At 36.9% G+C, this 15,122-nt stretch overlaps 2 protein-coding genes across 17 annotated transcripts in view; one reads left to right on the top strand and one right to left on the bottom strand.

The window, feature by feature from the left end:
- Positions 1 to 15,122, top strand: part of PYGL (glycogen phosphorylase L) — a 97,953-nt gene that overhangs the window by 40,265 nt on the left and 42,566 nt on the right. For 6 of the 11 annotated variants that reach the window (XM_027572360.2, XM_027572359.2, XM_035728238.1 and 3 more), the window contains exon 20: positions 732 to 904. In XM_027572360.2, the coding sequence (XP_027428161.1) occupies positions 732 to 904 (173 nt within the window). Of the gene's footprint in view, positions 1 to 731; positions 905 to 1,847; positions 1,930 to 2,030; positions 2,053 to 2,236; positions 2,394 to 8,656; positions 8,706 to 14,488; positions 14,793 to 15,122 lie in introns of those variants that run through there. The other 5 variants (XM_027572369.2, XM_027572364.2, XM_027572361.2 and 2 more) reach the window with 5 other exon arrangements.
- ABHD12B (abhydrolase domain containing 12B) overlaps positions 1 to 15,122 on the bottom strand; it is a 51,753-nt gene that overhangs the window by 21,497 nt on the left and 15,134 nt on the right. For 4 of the 6 annotated variants that reach the window (XM_027572379.2, XM_027572375.2, XM_027572378.2 and 1 more), the window contains 5 exons: positions 14,949 to 14,986; positions 11,786 to 11,865; positions 3,662 to 3,744; positions 2,476 to 2,554; positions 1,731 to 1,849 (listed from right to left, as the gene is read on the bottom strand). In XM_027572379.2, coding sequence (XP_027428180.1) covers positions 1,731 to 1,849; positions 2,476 to 2,554; positions 3,662 to 3,744; positions 11,786 to 11,865; positions 14,949 to 14,986 — 399 coding nt within the window. Of the gene's footprint in view, positions 1 to 1,170; positions 1,611 to 1,730; positions 1,850 to 2,475; positions 2,555 to 3,661; positions 3,745 to 11,785; positions 11,866 to 14,948; positions 14,987 to 15,122 lie in introns of those variants that run through there. The other 2 variants (XM_027572377.2, XM_035728239.1) reach the window with 2 other exon arrangements.

A 15,122-nucleotide genomic window follows, 5' to 3' on the forward strand; every position in this document is an offset into this window, starting at 1 on the left:
GTTCCCATGTTCTGGCCATTTTTAATGAACTTTTAGAGTTCTTTACAAAATCATGAGGGCATAAAATAAATAGCTTCTTATATTATTTTACATAAAAATTATAAAATTTGGATAGAATATATTTTATTAAGGATAAGGCCTTAATTGATCCTATTTTGAAACCCCAATAGAGTATTTGGGATTCAGTGTAAATCAACTGGGGCATCTACCTTCAGAAAGAACAAGAAAGGAGAAGTAGGTCAATAATTGTCCCATTACATTGTTTCCCTGCACAACAGCTAACATTCTAGAGTAGTGTTTTTCAAACTGTGATCTAAGCCACAGGTTAAATCTTTTGACACAGCATCTAGCAGACAATGAACGTTAGTCCCTTCCTTCCTCTCTAATTAAAGGGATGTGAAATAAAAAATAAAGCATGGGAAATATGGCTTGCATGCCAAAATATTGTAACCATAGCAACAATTACCAATTAGGGAATTTACATCCATGGTTTCTTTTAAAATGAAAAATACTTTTTTTTCGTTCTTAAGAGAAATATACTCTAAACAGGAGAAAAGCATGATCTGCCCTATCTAGCTCTCAGCTGTGAAACAAATGTATTTGTGATTCACTACAACTTACTCCTGTCATTTTTCCCCTGCAAATGTGCTTGGATGTGCTTGGCCTGGCATTTGTCATAAAGTTCGATGGGCACTCAGGCCATGGGCCATATATATGTGCGTTCTTTACAGAATCCAAAGGCCTGGAACACAATGGTACTCAAAAATATAGCTGCTGCAGGGAAATTCTCTAGTGACCGAACAATTAAGGAATATGCCAGGGACATCTGGAACATGGAGCCTTCAGATCTCAAGATTTCCCTATCCAGTGAATCTAGCAATGGGGTGAACAAAGCCAATGGAAAGTAAGTTGTAAAATGTCTCTAGAAAAAAAAATAACTTCTTACTGGATTTAAAAACTTTTACAACATTCTTTGATTTTGTTTTGTTTTGTTAGCTAATAATCTAGTTAAGAATTTCTGGGAATTAGGAGGGAAAGTGTATGACTGTATTAGGGCTAAAAATAAAGTGCCAATTTATAAGGGCTACATGAGTGCCAAAACTTGTTATTTGATGGCAGATTAAGTAGCATGCTAGGACTTTCTCCAGGGCTATTCAAAAAGCTAGAAAATACTTGGAACTTTTTAATGCCATTTAAATTAACTAAACTAAAACACAAATTACTTAACTTTAGAGTACCTTTCGTATACTGTTAAGTCCCAACCAAAGACCACCTCATTCACAAATATCCCCAGCATGTTTGGTAACCACACATTTTTAGATGGGATCCAAATTTTACCAAATTCTGATACTCTACAATGAGGTTTCAGTTTGTTCCACAAAGTAGACTATGATAAGCTAAATGACAACTTTCAATAATGCCCAACATCCATGCTTTCCCTTACTAAAATGGCAAGTGAATTGTAGAAATGTCAGTGACTTCAGCTCATCCCAGCAGCCCAGTACAATTTTACATGAAAAATATGCCCCTAGGGTGGTGTCTGGACCAAGTCTTCACTTCAGATTTCTGTTACTCTCAGACCTCATGCCCACTGCTCACTCAGGAAATCTCTGCAAAAAAAGGACTTAGGTCAGCTCACATGCTTTCTCCACTTCCCAGTCTAAGTAAGCCAGAACAGCCCTATCTGCCTTTAAGAGAAGGATAATCACATTTAGCAAAGCAACTCTTACCTCACAGTGTTTATTAGTGTGGGGCTTCTACAGAGGAAGTTGTGTTGGAAACCAGGGGGAAAGGTCACCATCTTGACCCTCTCTTTGTTCCTATATGCATTGTGTGCAATTTCATAGAGCTGTGCGGGACAGAAAGACAGAGACTCAAAGGCTGACCATCAAAGGTGGTGTTTTTCTAGTTTAATTTTCCTAAACAGTACAGAAACAGTCAACTTGGGGAGTTAGTCCCATTAAGTCAGAGATAAGGGACTCTCTACCACCCTTCCCCAACACCCGGTGTTGGCTGTCTCTACAACTAAGGAACTAAAAACTGCACAGCTAACACAGAACACTGACAGAACCTCATCCTTCTGCTGCCAACACCCTCCCTGCAAGGGGACAGGAACTGCGATGGACCCACTGTATTTGTCTAAAAGAAAAGAAACTGCATCCTGTTTTTGGAGCCACTATGGGAGAGACTACATGGAGATTCTCACAGCAGCCTGGGATCTTCTCTATACTTGCAGATCCACACACGCACTTGCCGACGAGGAACCAGGATCCACCACAAACACTCCTTCAAGCTACAAAGCATAGCACGCTGATGCATATTGTATTCACCAGGCAGCATGCCTATTTAGGGATGTAGAGAATCTCTTATAATGTCAGAGACCCTCCTGTAGGCTCTAATCTCAAAGTCTGGCTAGATGAGAAAATGGTGATACAAGTATAGTATGTTTCAGTCAGCACTGAGCTCTTAGTTTACCTTTTTGCCAAACTCCAAAGGCACCGTGCTGTCATCCTCACCGTGTATGATGAGAAGGGGAGAAGACAGGAATTTAACACTAGGGACAAGTAGAAGAAAAGCATTCAGCTCAAAAATTATATGTTGAGATTTCTCTTCTAAGTTAAAGCTTTAGCAAAACATGAGATTTGCCTCAAAATACAAGATCTCTCTTTCCTTCCTTCCCAGGAATGACAACTTCATATGTAATAAACTTCATATAGTCACTGTTTTCCCTTCCAGGCAAGATTCTCTCTCTTCTATTTACTCACACAATTTAATTAGGTATTTAATTAATTTATTTCTACATGATTTTTTTAAATAAGAAAAAACACTGAATTTGTACAGTTAAAAGAACCTCATCTTTTCCCTTATTCTACCTTATTTCATAATATCTGGGATATTTTAACTAAAAGACTATATAAAAGAAACAAAACAACTCAAAATTCAAAAATAACAAGAACTACCATAGGACTAAAGAGAACTCCTTGTAGCAATGTATTTACTTTTCCCCATAAATATACAGAGGGACACACGATTAACAGGTTTAATCAGCTTCCTGGTCAACCTCCTAGCTTGGTAATTCAGAGAGGCTACGGCATGAAGAAGACTTGTTCCTCATTCTAATAACTTTCTCAAACAATACTTCCCAAATTCTGATACCCATCCACCCTGTCACAATGACTCACTGTTGCTCCTGAGAAGGTTAGATCCCTCAAGTGTGTCGACATAAAGTACTGATAACAACTGCCCATTGGAGGCACTCTTAAATTCTCCAGCTGCAAGAGGCTAACTTGCCAAATTCTGGTCATTGGACTTGCTGTTGGGTCAATAGGCTGAATGGTGGGTGGGTTTTGGTTACATGGGGAATAAGGCCTAGAAGTCAGGGATCCTGACTAGGCTAGACCTTCTCAGAGCACCTTTAAAAGATCCTGTAAACCCTAAGTCTACAACTCCCTTTATGACTTCAGAGAAAGTATTGAATTAGTGAAGTTTTCAAATTAGACATGAGGACAATATCAAACAATAAAAATTTGTACACACATTACCTCAAAGTTTGGTACCCATCTAAGAATTCTCATCTACCCGTTCAGTATGTTACATGATAGTTACCCTCCAGAATCGCATAGATACACTAATAATGGACATTCTTTCATCATTAGCTTACTTTTCATCATTAGGGAAGACTATTTTGTCTTTTCTCAGGGCATCCATAAGCGCACGTAAAAATCCTGGAAGTTTCCGGTAAATCTGTTTTTTAAAAAGAAAAAAAAATTAAAACATGGCCTATATCTATGTCATTTGTTATGTTTTCCTACATGAACTATACTAATGTAGAGAGTAGCAACTTTCCACATATAATAAACTTTTTTAAGAATAAATCTCATGATTATAAAAGTAACTCATGTCATTGTAGGGAAATTGGAAAATACAAAAAGGAAGGAAGAAAAGGTGGTGTATAATGGAATATTATATATATATATATATATATAGAGAGAGAGAGAGAGAGAGACATACACACCACCTCTTCTTCATTCATGACATTTGGGCTCTTTCCATAGTTTGGCATCAAATTTTTGACTAATCAGGATATTCTGTTCAGTGACTAGACCAGTTAATTATGTTCACTGTAGAACAATTTTTAGATTATGCATATCACTGCTCCTTTACAAGTGTGAAGAAAAAGAGTTAGTGGTGCTGTTTGTATTTTAAAGAAAGATAGGAAGCAAAAACAACAAAATGTTAACAGTGATTATCTCTGGGTGGTGGGGATTATGTGTGATTTGTTTCTTCTTTCGTCCTTTTTGCACCACCTTGGCCTTTGAGGCCCCACAGAATCTGGCTGTTGCCTGTCTGTCCTCTCACTGAGCCCACCCCTGTCCACCCTGCTGCCTTCTCCTGGAACACATCAGGCTCAAACCTACCTCAGGGCCCTTGCCTTTCTTTTCCCTCAGCTCAAGACCTCCAGATTTTCCCATGACAGCCTCTTGTCATGCAAGTCTCAGCTCAGGTGATAGCTCTTCGAGGAAGCTTTCGCTACCGACCCCCCCCCCAACACCCACAAGTCACTCCCTGTCACACACAGCACTTCTCACTCCTGAAAATCAGCTTATTGTGTACTCGTCTCCTGCCTGTCTTCCCAGTAAGTAGATACACTTCACAGGAAGTCAGGCCACAGCTTTTTTATTCCCTGTGGTATTCCCAGAACCTAGGAAAGTTCTGAGTACCTAACAGACACTTGAATAAAGACTTACTAAAGATGGAATGAATCTCCTGTGCAAATATCCCTGGCGTACACTATAAGCTATTATCTGTCATGTTCATCTTAGTGTGACTTGAATTTCATTCAGATTTTATTCCTTGGAATAGATTTGCTAAGAGAAAAGACCAGAAAAGTATTATGTGTATTCCTCCGTTGTGCCTGAGAGGGGAGTGGGGAGGAAAGCGCTACATAACAAATGGGACATTGCCAAAGGAAGGAACTGGGTACAGCACAGGTCGGCTGGGGCCAGTTTAAAAAGAAAAGAGTTCTATTCGTTGTAGAAGCAATTTTTAGGTTATACGTATCACTGCCCCTTTATGATATGAGAAATTAGAGTCAGCTGCTATAATACATCGTTTGTTGTAGTCTTCCACTACGAACTGTAATAATACAGAGAATAGTATCTTTCTAAGTAGAATGAACTTAAAAATTTGTTTTCCTGCTTTTAAAAAGTAGTTCGTGTCATTGTAGGGAAATTAGCACAGAATAGGGAGGCTGGGTGTCTGCTTCACAATTTTGGCATAGGCCTGCTGTTTCCAGGATGCTTTCACATTTTCATGGGAGTTTGTCTGGCTTGCATTTTTTGCATGGTCTCATGGCAGATGATTTGCATTCAGGAGCAGTCTGGAGATCCTAATACTGCCTCTCCTGCCCCTTTTCCTTTTTCCTTCTCTTACCCATAACTAAGGGCAAGATTCCTTGTTTTGTTTTCTTTTGTCTTTGTCTCCTGATTCTGCCACCCCTGGAATCAGGACTCCTCTGAGGAAAATTCAATAAGAGAAGCCCCTCAGCAATTCATCTCAAATTCCAAAGGAGTAAGAAGAAAGCAGGCCTAAGTCAATCTACCCCCATTATTCCTCATCAGCCAGAGGTGCCCCTTGAGACTCAGAGGTCATACCATCCCCTCCAGCCCAGACCACAGCGATGGGCTCCTAATTGGTCTTCCTGCCTCCTCTCTCTTCTGGAATGCCATCAAATAAATATTCTTAAAAGACTAGTAATGTGAAATGTACTGTCACAAAGCTTCCATAGTACCACACAAGCTACTTAAAGTAAGAAACTCCCATCCTGGCTGCAAGCCCATCCACATCTGGCCACAATCTTTCATTCCAAAGGCTGCACAGCTCCAATCCATCTGCCTAGAGTTAGAAGATATAGGATTGCGTCCCATTTCCTCTTCTTATAGGGTGTGTGACAATTGGGTAAGCCCTCTGAGCCGCCATTTCCCTCAGCTCTAAGTGGAGGCAATGATGCCAAACTCAGAGAGCTGTTACGAGGATTTAAAAGGATGATGAGTGTGCAAGATCTTTCATGGAAGCCTTGTATGACTCTCAGATATTTTATAGCACATAGTTGCTCCACTCCACCCATGTGCCTTGCCTTGGCTCACCCTCTGCCGCCTCTCTATGTTTCCTAACTGCTCTCCCTTACCTTCAAGAAAGGAGCTTAGATCCTATCTCTCTGTAAGTCTTCACTGACCATATCTGTGCACAAGACCTTTCTCTTCCCTGAATTCTTCCTACCCTAAAATTACTGTTCTGGGTCCTACCCTAGCATTTACCTTAGTCTGCTTAGCAATAGAAAAAGTGGGAAAAGGGAACATGTATTTGTTGAGTCCTCGCTAGCTGCTGGGTACTTTGCAATGATTATCTTACTTAATCTAATCTTCTCAACAACCCTAGGCAATAGGCAGTATCAACCCCATTATTTAAAAATGGGAAAACTCAGAGAAGGGAAATAGTATTCTAAGATCATAAGTGGTTAGTGGCAGAAGCCAAATTTGAACCCAAATCTGTCTGGCTCCATAGCCCATGCTCTTTTTTCCACTGTGTCATGCTGCCTTCCTATTTTTAGTAATGAAATTGATTCCAAAGTGACTTAATGGAAATCCCTGCCATTACTTTATATCCACCATTAATTTCCTATCTCCTCAACTAGACAGGAAGCTTCTTGAGAGTAAGGACCCATGCCTTCCATTATATTTGTATGTCTCACACCACCTACACTTTCTTATTTAACAGGAACGTTCAGGGTTATGGCACTCCACTGGTAATAAAAAGAGTTAGTGGCCATTCAGTGCTTACTCTGTCCCAGGCGCTATTATAGATGCTTTTCATATACTAATATATTTAGTTATCACAGTAATCTGGAATAAATTATTTATTACCCCCATTTTATAGATAAGGCAATTAGAGCATTAAAAGCAATTAATCTGAGGTTATACAGCTGATAAATGACAGCCCTGGAAATCAAACCCAGGAAGTCTGACACCAGAGCTATGGTTCGTAAAGACAGCACGATAATACAGGACTCCTCTACTTCTAAACCATAAAGGTACCTATTAAACTGAGATTTCATGACATTTTAAATTAAATTCCAAACTTAAAAATATTGGAAGATTCCCCACTTTTAATAATAGAAGAATCATTACAAACCAGACCTTTTACCCAAGACAACTAGAAAAGCTGGAAAAATATATATATATATTTTTTTTTTTTTGAAAAAAGTATTTTAAAAACCTTTCTGTGAAGGTGTCAGAGACCTGCCAAGGCATCTTGAATGGTCTAGATCCCTGAGAGAAAGGAATGTCAGAGAGGTGAAAGTGACATTCAAGGCCGCTTTTCGCCTTGAGACACAGCTTGCAAGTCAGGAGAAAGCAAAAAGTAGAGGCAAAAGAACACAAAAGGAAACAGATGACACAAACAGAAAAGAAAAAAGAAAGTAGATTTAAACCTAAATATATCATAATTTCATTAAGTTAAATAGACTACTGTAGTTAATAGACAAAGCTTGTTAGAAATGAAAACAAAACCCTACTATATGCTGCTGACAAGAGATATGCATTAAATACAAGAATTCAGAAAAGTTTAGAGTCAAAGGATAGAAAATTATATATTATGCAAACACTATTCAAAACAAAGATATATTAATATCAGGCACAAAGTTGACTTTAAGTCAAGAAGCATTATTAATCAAAAGATATTTCATAATGAAAAAAGGTGTCCAAAATCAATTTACATGGAAGATATAAAATTACATTATTACTCGATGTATGCTTTACACATGTATAACATATGCTCAAAAAAGCTAAAGCAAAAATTGACAGAACTAGGATAGAAATAAACAACTCCACAATCACGGCAAGGTATTTTAATACCCTTCCCTGCGTAACAGATAAAACAACCAGTCAAAAAAATCAGTGCAAATATAGAAGAATTGAACAGCATGATTAACAATCTTTACCTAATTGATATATATAAGAACACTGCACCAAAAACAGAACATATTCTTTCCAAGCATATGGAACATATGCCAAAATTGACCATAATGTTGGGACATAAAGCAAGTCTGAACAAATTTCAAAAACTGAAATCCTACAGAGAGAAATCTCAGATCATGGTAGAATTAAGCTAGAAGTCAACAGCAAACATAATCAAATCCCCAAATGTATAGAAATTACAAAATATACTTTTAAATAACCCATAGGTCAAAGAGGTCATAATATTATAAAATATTTTGAACTGAATTATTGTTAAAATGCATTTGAAAACTGGTGGGATCCATCTGAAGAGTGGCTTCTGTAAGAGTATGCCTTCATGCATAAATTAGAAAAGAGGAAATACTGAAAATAAATTATCCAAGTACCATCTCTAGAAATTTTTTAAATAATAAAATGAATCTAAAGAAAATAGAAGGGAATAATAAAGGTAAGAACAGATAATAAAACTGAAAGCATTCAATATAGATAATCAACAGTCTGAGTTGGTTCTTTGAAGAGACTAATAAAATTAATTCTGGCTGTAAATGTTGGCTGTCCCCCTTCTCCTTAGCTTTGGACAAAAGAAGCCATTGCCGTCAAAGTTATGTCACCCTCCCTCAAACTATTCTCTAACCCTGCAGATGGCAGAAACAACCACCAACCCCCTACAGTTGACTCAAGGCTTAGAGTCCCATGTGGATCAGACCAAAGCTACACTTTACCAGAAGTCACATCTTGTTCTGCTCTTTCCCCATCCCTATGCTACAACCCTCTTTCAAATGACCTTGCAGGTTTTGCCTTTAGAGCACTCTCAATAAATCACGTACATCAAGTCCTTGCCATGGGCTCTGCTTATAGGAGAACCTGACCTAAAACTAAAATTAAAACCTTAATCAATCAAAATAAACTTATAAATACCATGTTCATAAATCAGAAGATTCAATATTAAAAAGGTATCAATTTCCCCAAATTATATATAGACCTAAGGCAATTCCAATCAAAATCCTGGGAAGTTTTTTGTAGAAATTGATGAGTATATACCAAAATATACATCAAAATACAAAAGATCAAGAATAGTCAAGACAAATCTTGAGTAAGAAGAACAAAGCTGAAGAACTTACACAGACATATATATAAACATATTATAAAGCTACAGTAATTAAGGGCGCCTGGGTGGCTCAGTCGGTTGAGCACCTCTTGATTTCAGCTCAGGTTGTGATCTCTGGGTAGTGAGATAGAACCCCACTTTGGGCTGCACACTGAGTGTGGAGCCTACTTGGGATTCTCTCTCTCTCTCTCTCTCTCTCTCTCTCTCTCTCTCTCCCTCTCCCCCTCCCTCCATTCACCCTCAATCTCTCTTAAAAAAAAAAAAGCTATAGTAATTAGTAATTAGGAGATGCAGTATTCATATGAGAATGGACAGATAGATAAGGGAAAGAAATGGGAATCTACTAACAGACCCATATACATTAAGCCCTGATATATTCAAACACTAGCACTGCAGAATTGGTAGGGAAGGTTTGTTTAGTAAATGGTACTAGACCAACACTGGATATCCATATGGACTTCTACCTCCTACATACAAAAATCCATACCTGTAGATTATAGCTCTAAATGTAAAAGATAAAACAATTTCTATAAGATAGCATAGAAGGGTATCTTCATAATCTTTGGTACCCAGAGTTTTATTAAACAGGACACTTTTCTTAAAAATACTAACCATGAAAAAAGTAATTGATAAACTGGCCCACATTAAATCTAGGACTATCTCTTCATCATAAGATATCATTAAGGGAGTAAAAAGGCAAAATGAGAGAATATACTTGCAATACAAATAATTTTCTAATGATTCATCCTATGAAAAACTACAAATAAAAAAAGACAAAAGGAAGAACAAGTATCTCACAAGAGATATCTAAATGACTAATAAACATGAAAAAAATGCCCAGCTTCATTAGTCATAAGGGAAATACAAATTAAAACCACAATGAGATATCCATATGAGGGTAAGAATGTGAAGCAATTGGAACTCTCAGACACAACAGGTGGGAGAGTAAAATGGTTAAGTCACTTTGGAAAACTGTTTGGCACTAAAGCTAAACATATGCATATCTTACTATCCAGCAATTTCATTCCTAGGGTATACTCCAGTGAAATATGTACGTTTGCAGGATACATGTTCAAGAACATTCATAACAGCAGTGTTATTAATTACCCCAAACAGACAGCAACTCAAATGTCCATAAACAATAGGTCAATATATTGTATATTATATACAATGTATATTGTATATTGTATATTTATACAATGAAATACTATATAGCAATGAAAATGATCAAACTACAACTATACCTCTTGTGTAAAATCCCACAAATATATGTTCGTTGAAAAACACAACATATCCTATATAATTCTACTAATTATATAAAGTTCAAAAACAAAATTATATTGCTTAGAGATGCACACATAGATGGTAACACTATAAAGGAAAGCATGGATATGATTATCATAAAACTCAGTCTAAGGATTACATCTAAGGTGAGGCTTATTGAATTGGGAAGTGACATGCAGGAGACTTCTAGGGGGCTAGTGATGCTAATTTCTGGACTTAAATGCTAGTTAAATGGATGTGCAGTTCATAATTATTTGTTAAATCATATATTTTCCTATTATGTTAAATTTCAAAATTAGAATTTCAAAATAGAAACCAAAGTACATGGATTGTACCTGATTTATTCCTACAAGTTAGTGAATTTATTAGTAATTACTTAGAGTAATATAATAGATGCTCAATTAGTGGCTATCTTAAAATGATTTAATTGTCTAAAACCAATTGAAAGTGTTTCATTATCTCAAATTACTCAGCACTCAGTATTTTCTATTGTTCAGGGGATTTCTGTATTGAGGTGGAGTTTATAGTACAGGCATTATTCTAGATTATGTGGTTCTGTGAATTAGCTGTCCTGGGAAGTGATGAGCTACCTTCTCCTGAAATAGTTAAGCAAATTCAGAAAGTTTTGTGATGATTTATTATAAAAAAAAAAAGATTCCAAAAGTAGGCAGTTGTATTAAAGTACCCTTAAAATACCTTCTAACATTAATCAACAATTTAAAATTTTGGGTCGTGTATCCCCTCTGAGAATCCTATCTCTTTCTCTGGCTCATTGGCTAACATTTATATGGAGGTTATGTCTATAAGCAGTTGAGCATTAGGCATGGGATAAAGTTAGGATAATCTGCACAACAGATAAAAAACTAGATCTTGCTGCCCAACTCTTTAAACTTTATCTTGGAAAGATTGTCGTCTCTACTTGGGATACTGTGTAAAACCCTTTGGCAGCTTCCTTGAATTCTCTAAAGCCTTTTTTTTTTATCATAAAATAATGATAAATATATGGCTGACAATCATAGGGTTAAAAATGATGTATGAGAGGCATGTTTTCACTTTAAAAGGGAAAAATAATAAACTAAAGTAAATCAAGTCTATTTAAAAAAGTACATGATAAAAGGTACAGTTAAAGGAAGAGGTGGAAAAAAAGTTTTGGCTCTTAATAAGCCACTATCTCAACCTATTAGAAGAAATAAAAGAACTGCAAAATCCAAAAGCCATCGTGTCCTCCCTTCAATAGCAACTGGCTCATGACCTGTCTCAGGTTAGAATAACTCAGAAACATATAATTCTGGTTAAGAAAAGGAAAACGGTTAATAAGCATAAGTCTGTGGAAATAGCCTACATTTTCACATCTTATAAAGATGATTCAGAGACTCACCTTTAACAAGGGATAATTAATACTTGCAACCCATATGTTGGTAAATGGAGCCTCCAGGATAATAGCATCAACTGGGAATCCTTGAAAACAATAAAAAAGAAATAACTCTGCTATCATATTTAAATACTACCTTTCCTAAATAAGGAGTCCTCAAGGTCCTGTACATGAACTACCTGAACCAAAGTTATTTGCGAAGCTTGTTAATAATGCAAATTCCTGGACTCTGCACTAGACTTGAATCAGTCAGAGTCTCGGGGTGGGGGGAGTGCATTTTTAATGGGCATCCCCACCCCAAGAGATTTCTATGCACATGATTGTTGAAAATCACTACCTTCTAGGACACAGCCAGGTTTTCATGACTTGGATAATTTAAGAAGGCAAAGTACTATAGGAAGGGACAGTGTTCTGCAGCCCATGGTTAGGAATGGATCAGAAGCTGACTAGGTTGTTTGGCCAACACTTCCTCTAAGAACAATTAGAAAATGCGTGTCAGATGGGGATATGTATTTGTATATGTACACAGTAGTCCCCCTTTATCTGCAGTTTCAGTTACGTGCAGTCAAGAGCAGTCCAGAAGCACATAATCCTGCTTCTGTCATATTGTCAGGTCAGTAGTAGCCTAACACTACATCTCAATGCCCACATCATTCACCTCACTTCATCTCATCATGGAGACATTTTATCATCACACATCATCACAAGAAGAACGGTGAGTACAGTACAATATGATGTTTTAAGAGACACCCCCGTCACATAACTTTTATTATAGTATGTTGTTATAATTGTCCTATTTTAGCATGTTATTATTAATCTCTTACTGTGCCTAATTGATAAATTAGACTTTATCATAGGTATATACACATGGGAAAAACACAGTATATATAGGGCTTGGTATTATCCGTGGTTTCAGGCATCCACTATAGGTCTTGGAACATATCCCTCATGGATAAGGGAGGACTACTGTATGTATATGTATATGTTTGAAGGCATCTGAGGGCTACTAAATCCACGAGATTTTGAGAGCCAATACCAAAAGAAAAAAATCCACAAGAGTTTGAGATGCTTTTCCCCTCAAAACAGCTGAAAACCTGAAAGCAACAGTGGTGGCTGCTCTTAGAGGCTTAGAACTAGACAGAACTTTCAGCAGTCCCACAGGACCAAAAGGGCAAAAATTAGAGGTCAGAATCTGACAAGAAGGAGAACTCTAATAAATTTCTCAGGCTTTTTGTGACTTCAAAAGACTACACCCTGGGAGTAATGGTGAACTAAAACCGGACCAGCCCTCATAAATACTAAAGCCCAGCTTCAAATCAGCTCAATTTCTGATTGGATTAAGGTGATCTCCCCCCTATTTTAACTTCTTTTCAGGAGAAAAGTAACTTTTGTCTGGAAGAAGATAATATTATCCCTAACCCTCAAATTATCTCTACAATTTCCATAAACAATATCTAGCATTTAATCAAAAATAACTAGACATACAAAACTAAACTAAAATAGGCCAAAAATACAAAAAACAAACAAAAAAACCAAATAATGGAAATAGATCAACAAGGATCTAGATATTGGCATTATTCTATATGGACTTTAAAATAATTTGTAAATAACCAATTGTACTATAGTAAAATACTTGTTAAAATTTTAATATTTAATAAAATTTGATATTACGTAGTGAACTGTGTAATATGTCAAAAGAAAATATTTAAACTAAAGCACAAGGAGAAAAATGTCTGGAAAACCCAGGAAAGAACATTGGAGACATACAGGACATGGGAAAAGACCTAAAAAAAATACATATAATTATAGTCCCAGGGGGAGAGAAGATGAAAAATGGGGTAGGCACAATATTTGAAGATAAATGACCAATTTTCCAAGATGGATGAATATCAAGCTAGAGTTATTATGGTACTATGAACCCCAAGCAGGATAACTACTAAGAAACCCACACCTAGGAAAATCACAGTAAAAATGCTGACAAACAAAGACAAAAAGAAAATCTCAAAAACAGCCAGAAGAAAAAGTAATTATTTTCAAAGGAGCAACAGGAAGACTGGAAGCTGACTTCCCAATGGAACAGTGAAAGCCAGAACAAAATGAACGTCTTCAAAGTGTTGAAATAAAATAACTGCCAACCAAGAATTCTATGCCCAATGAAAATATCCTTCAAAAACAAAGATAAAGATATTTTCAGGCCAAAACTGAGGGAATTCTTCACCACAGATAGGCAGAACAAATATCCCAAATGGAAGCACAGAAATGCAAGAAGTAATAAAAAGCAAAGAAAAGGGTAAATCTAGATATTGACTTTATAATATAAGAGCAATAATGTTTTATGGAGTATATAATATAGAGAAAATTAAAATACATAATAGCAAGAGTTCAAAGTCAGAGATGTAAATGGAATTTAAGTGTCCTAAGGTCACTGCATTATCCAAGAAGTGAAGTATTCATTTATGTGGGAATTTAGGTTAAATAATACAGCACCGTCAACACTATGCAGGAAGTGTGCCCAGGGAGCTGTGAGAGCTAGAGGAGCAGGAAATAATGTCAGCTTTATTTCCATAATTAATTAAGACTGTGGATAGCATGTGACTTGCTTTAACATGTTCACATAACTCACCCTGACCAGTATCGACAAGCTTAAGATACAACTCAAGAGATGACAAGCTTTTCATGTACATCACTATCACCTTGTCCTATTCACAGAGATGCTAATTCATCAAAACAGCTAGGATCCAGGAAACCTGTGTTTATAACAAGCGCCAGGGAACCTGAGACAGGTAATGCTCAGAACACTTTGGGAAACACGGACATAAATGTCATGGAAGACGGGCAGCTGAAAGCAAGTCCTGCTTGTTACTTCATAAAGGATGTTTTCCTCTGCCATAATCCAAATTACTCCACGGGAACATTTACTTCAGGAGAAGGGCTTTTTCAAGGGGAATTTTAACTCTTGCTGAGTATTTATTTTTAATTTCATGGCCTTGAAAGGCAACTGTTGTTTTATATTAAATAGAAAAAAGAAAGTTTATTACACGATCAGAGGCTGTCTGAGGTCGGGGGGGCTTAGGTATCTCTGTGTTCAGAGTGTGCACAATGTTCCGCAGGCTCTCTTTCCTTCACCACTGCGAGCCAAGACATGCCACATGGAGGCATTTTACATTACCTTTCTCTTCTAGTGCTTTTGCAGCATTTGTTGCAACTCTGCAAAGCAATGAAAATTAGTACATATGTAAAGCAGGGACTTAACAGGTAAACAGTACAAAATGCAACATCTGATATGAGCACCTGATGAAAGCGCTGGGGCCCTCTGGTAGGACCAGATGTACAACTTTGCATA

Source organism: Zalophus californianus, chromosome 6, assembly GCF_009762305.2.
Source record: "Zalophus californianus isolate mZalCal1 chromosome 6, mZalCal1.pri.v2, whole genome shotgun sequence".
Lineage (NCBI taxonomy): Eukaryota > Metazoa > Chordata > Mammalia > Carnivora > Otariidae > Zalophus > Zalophus californianus.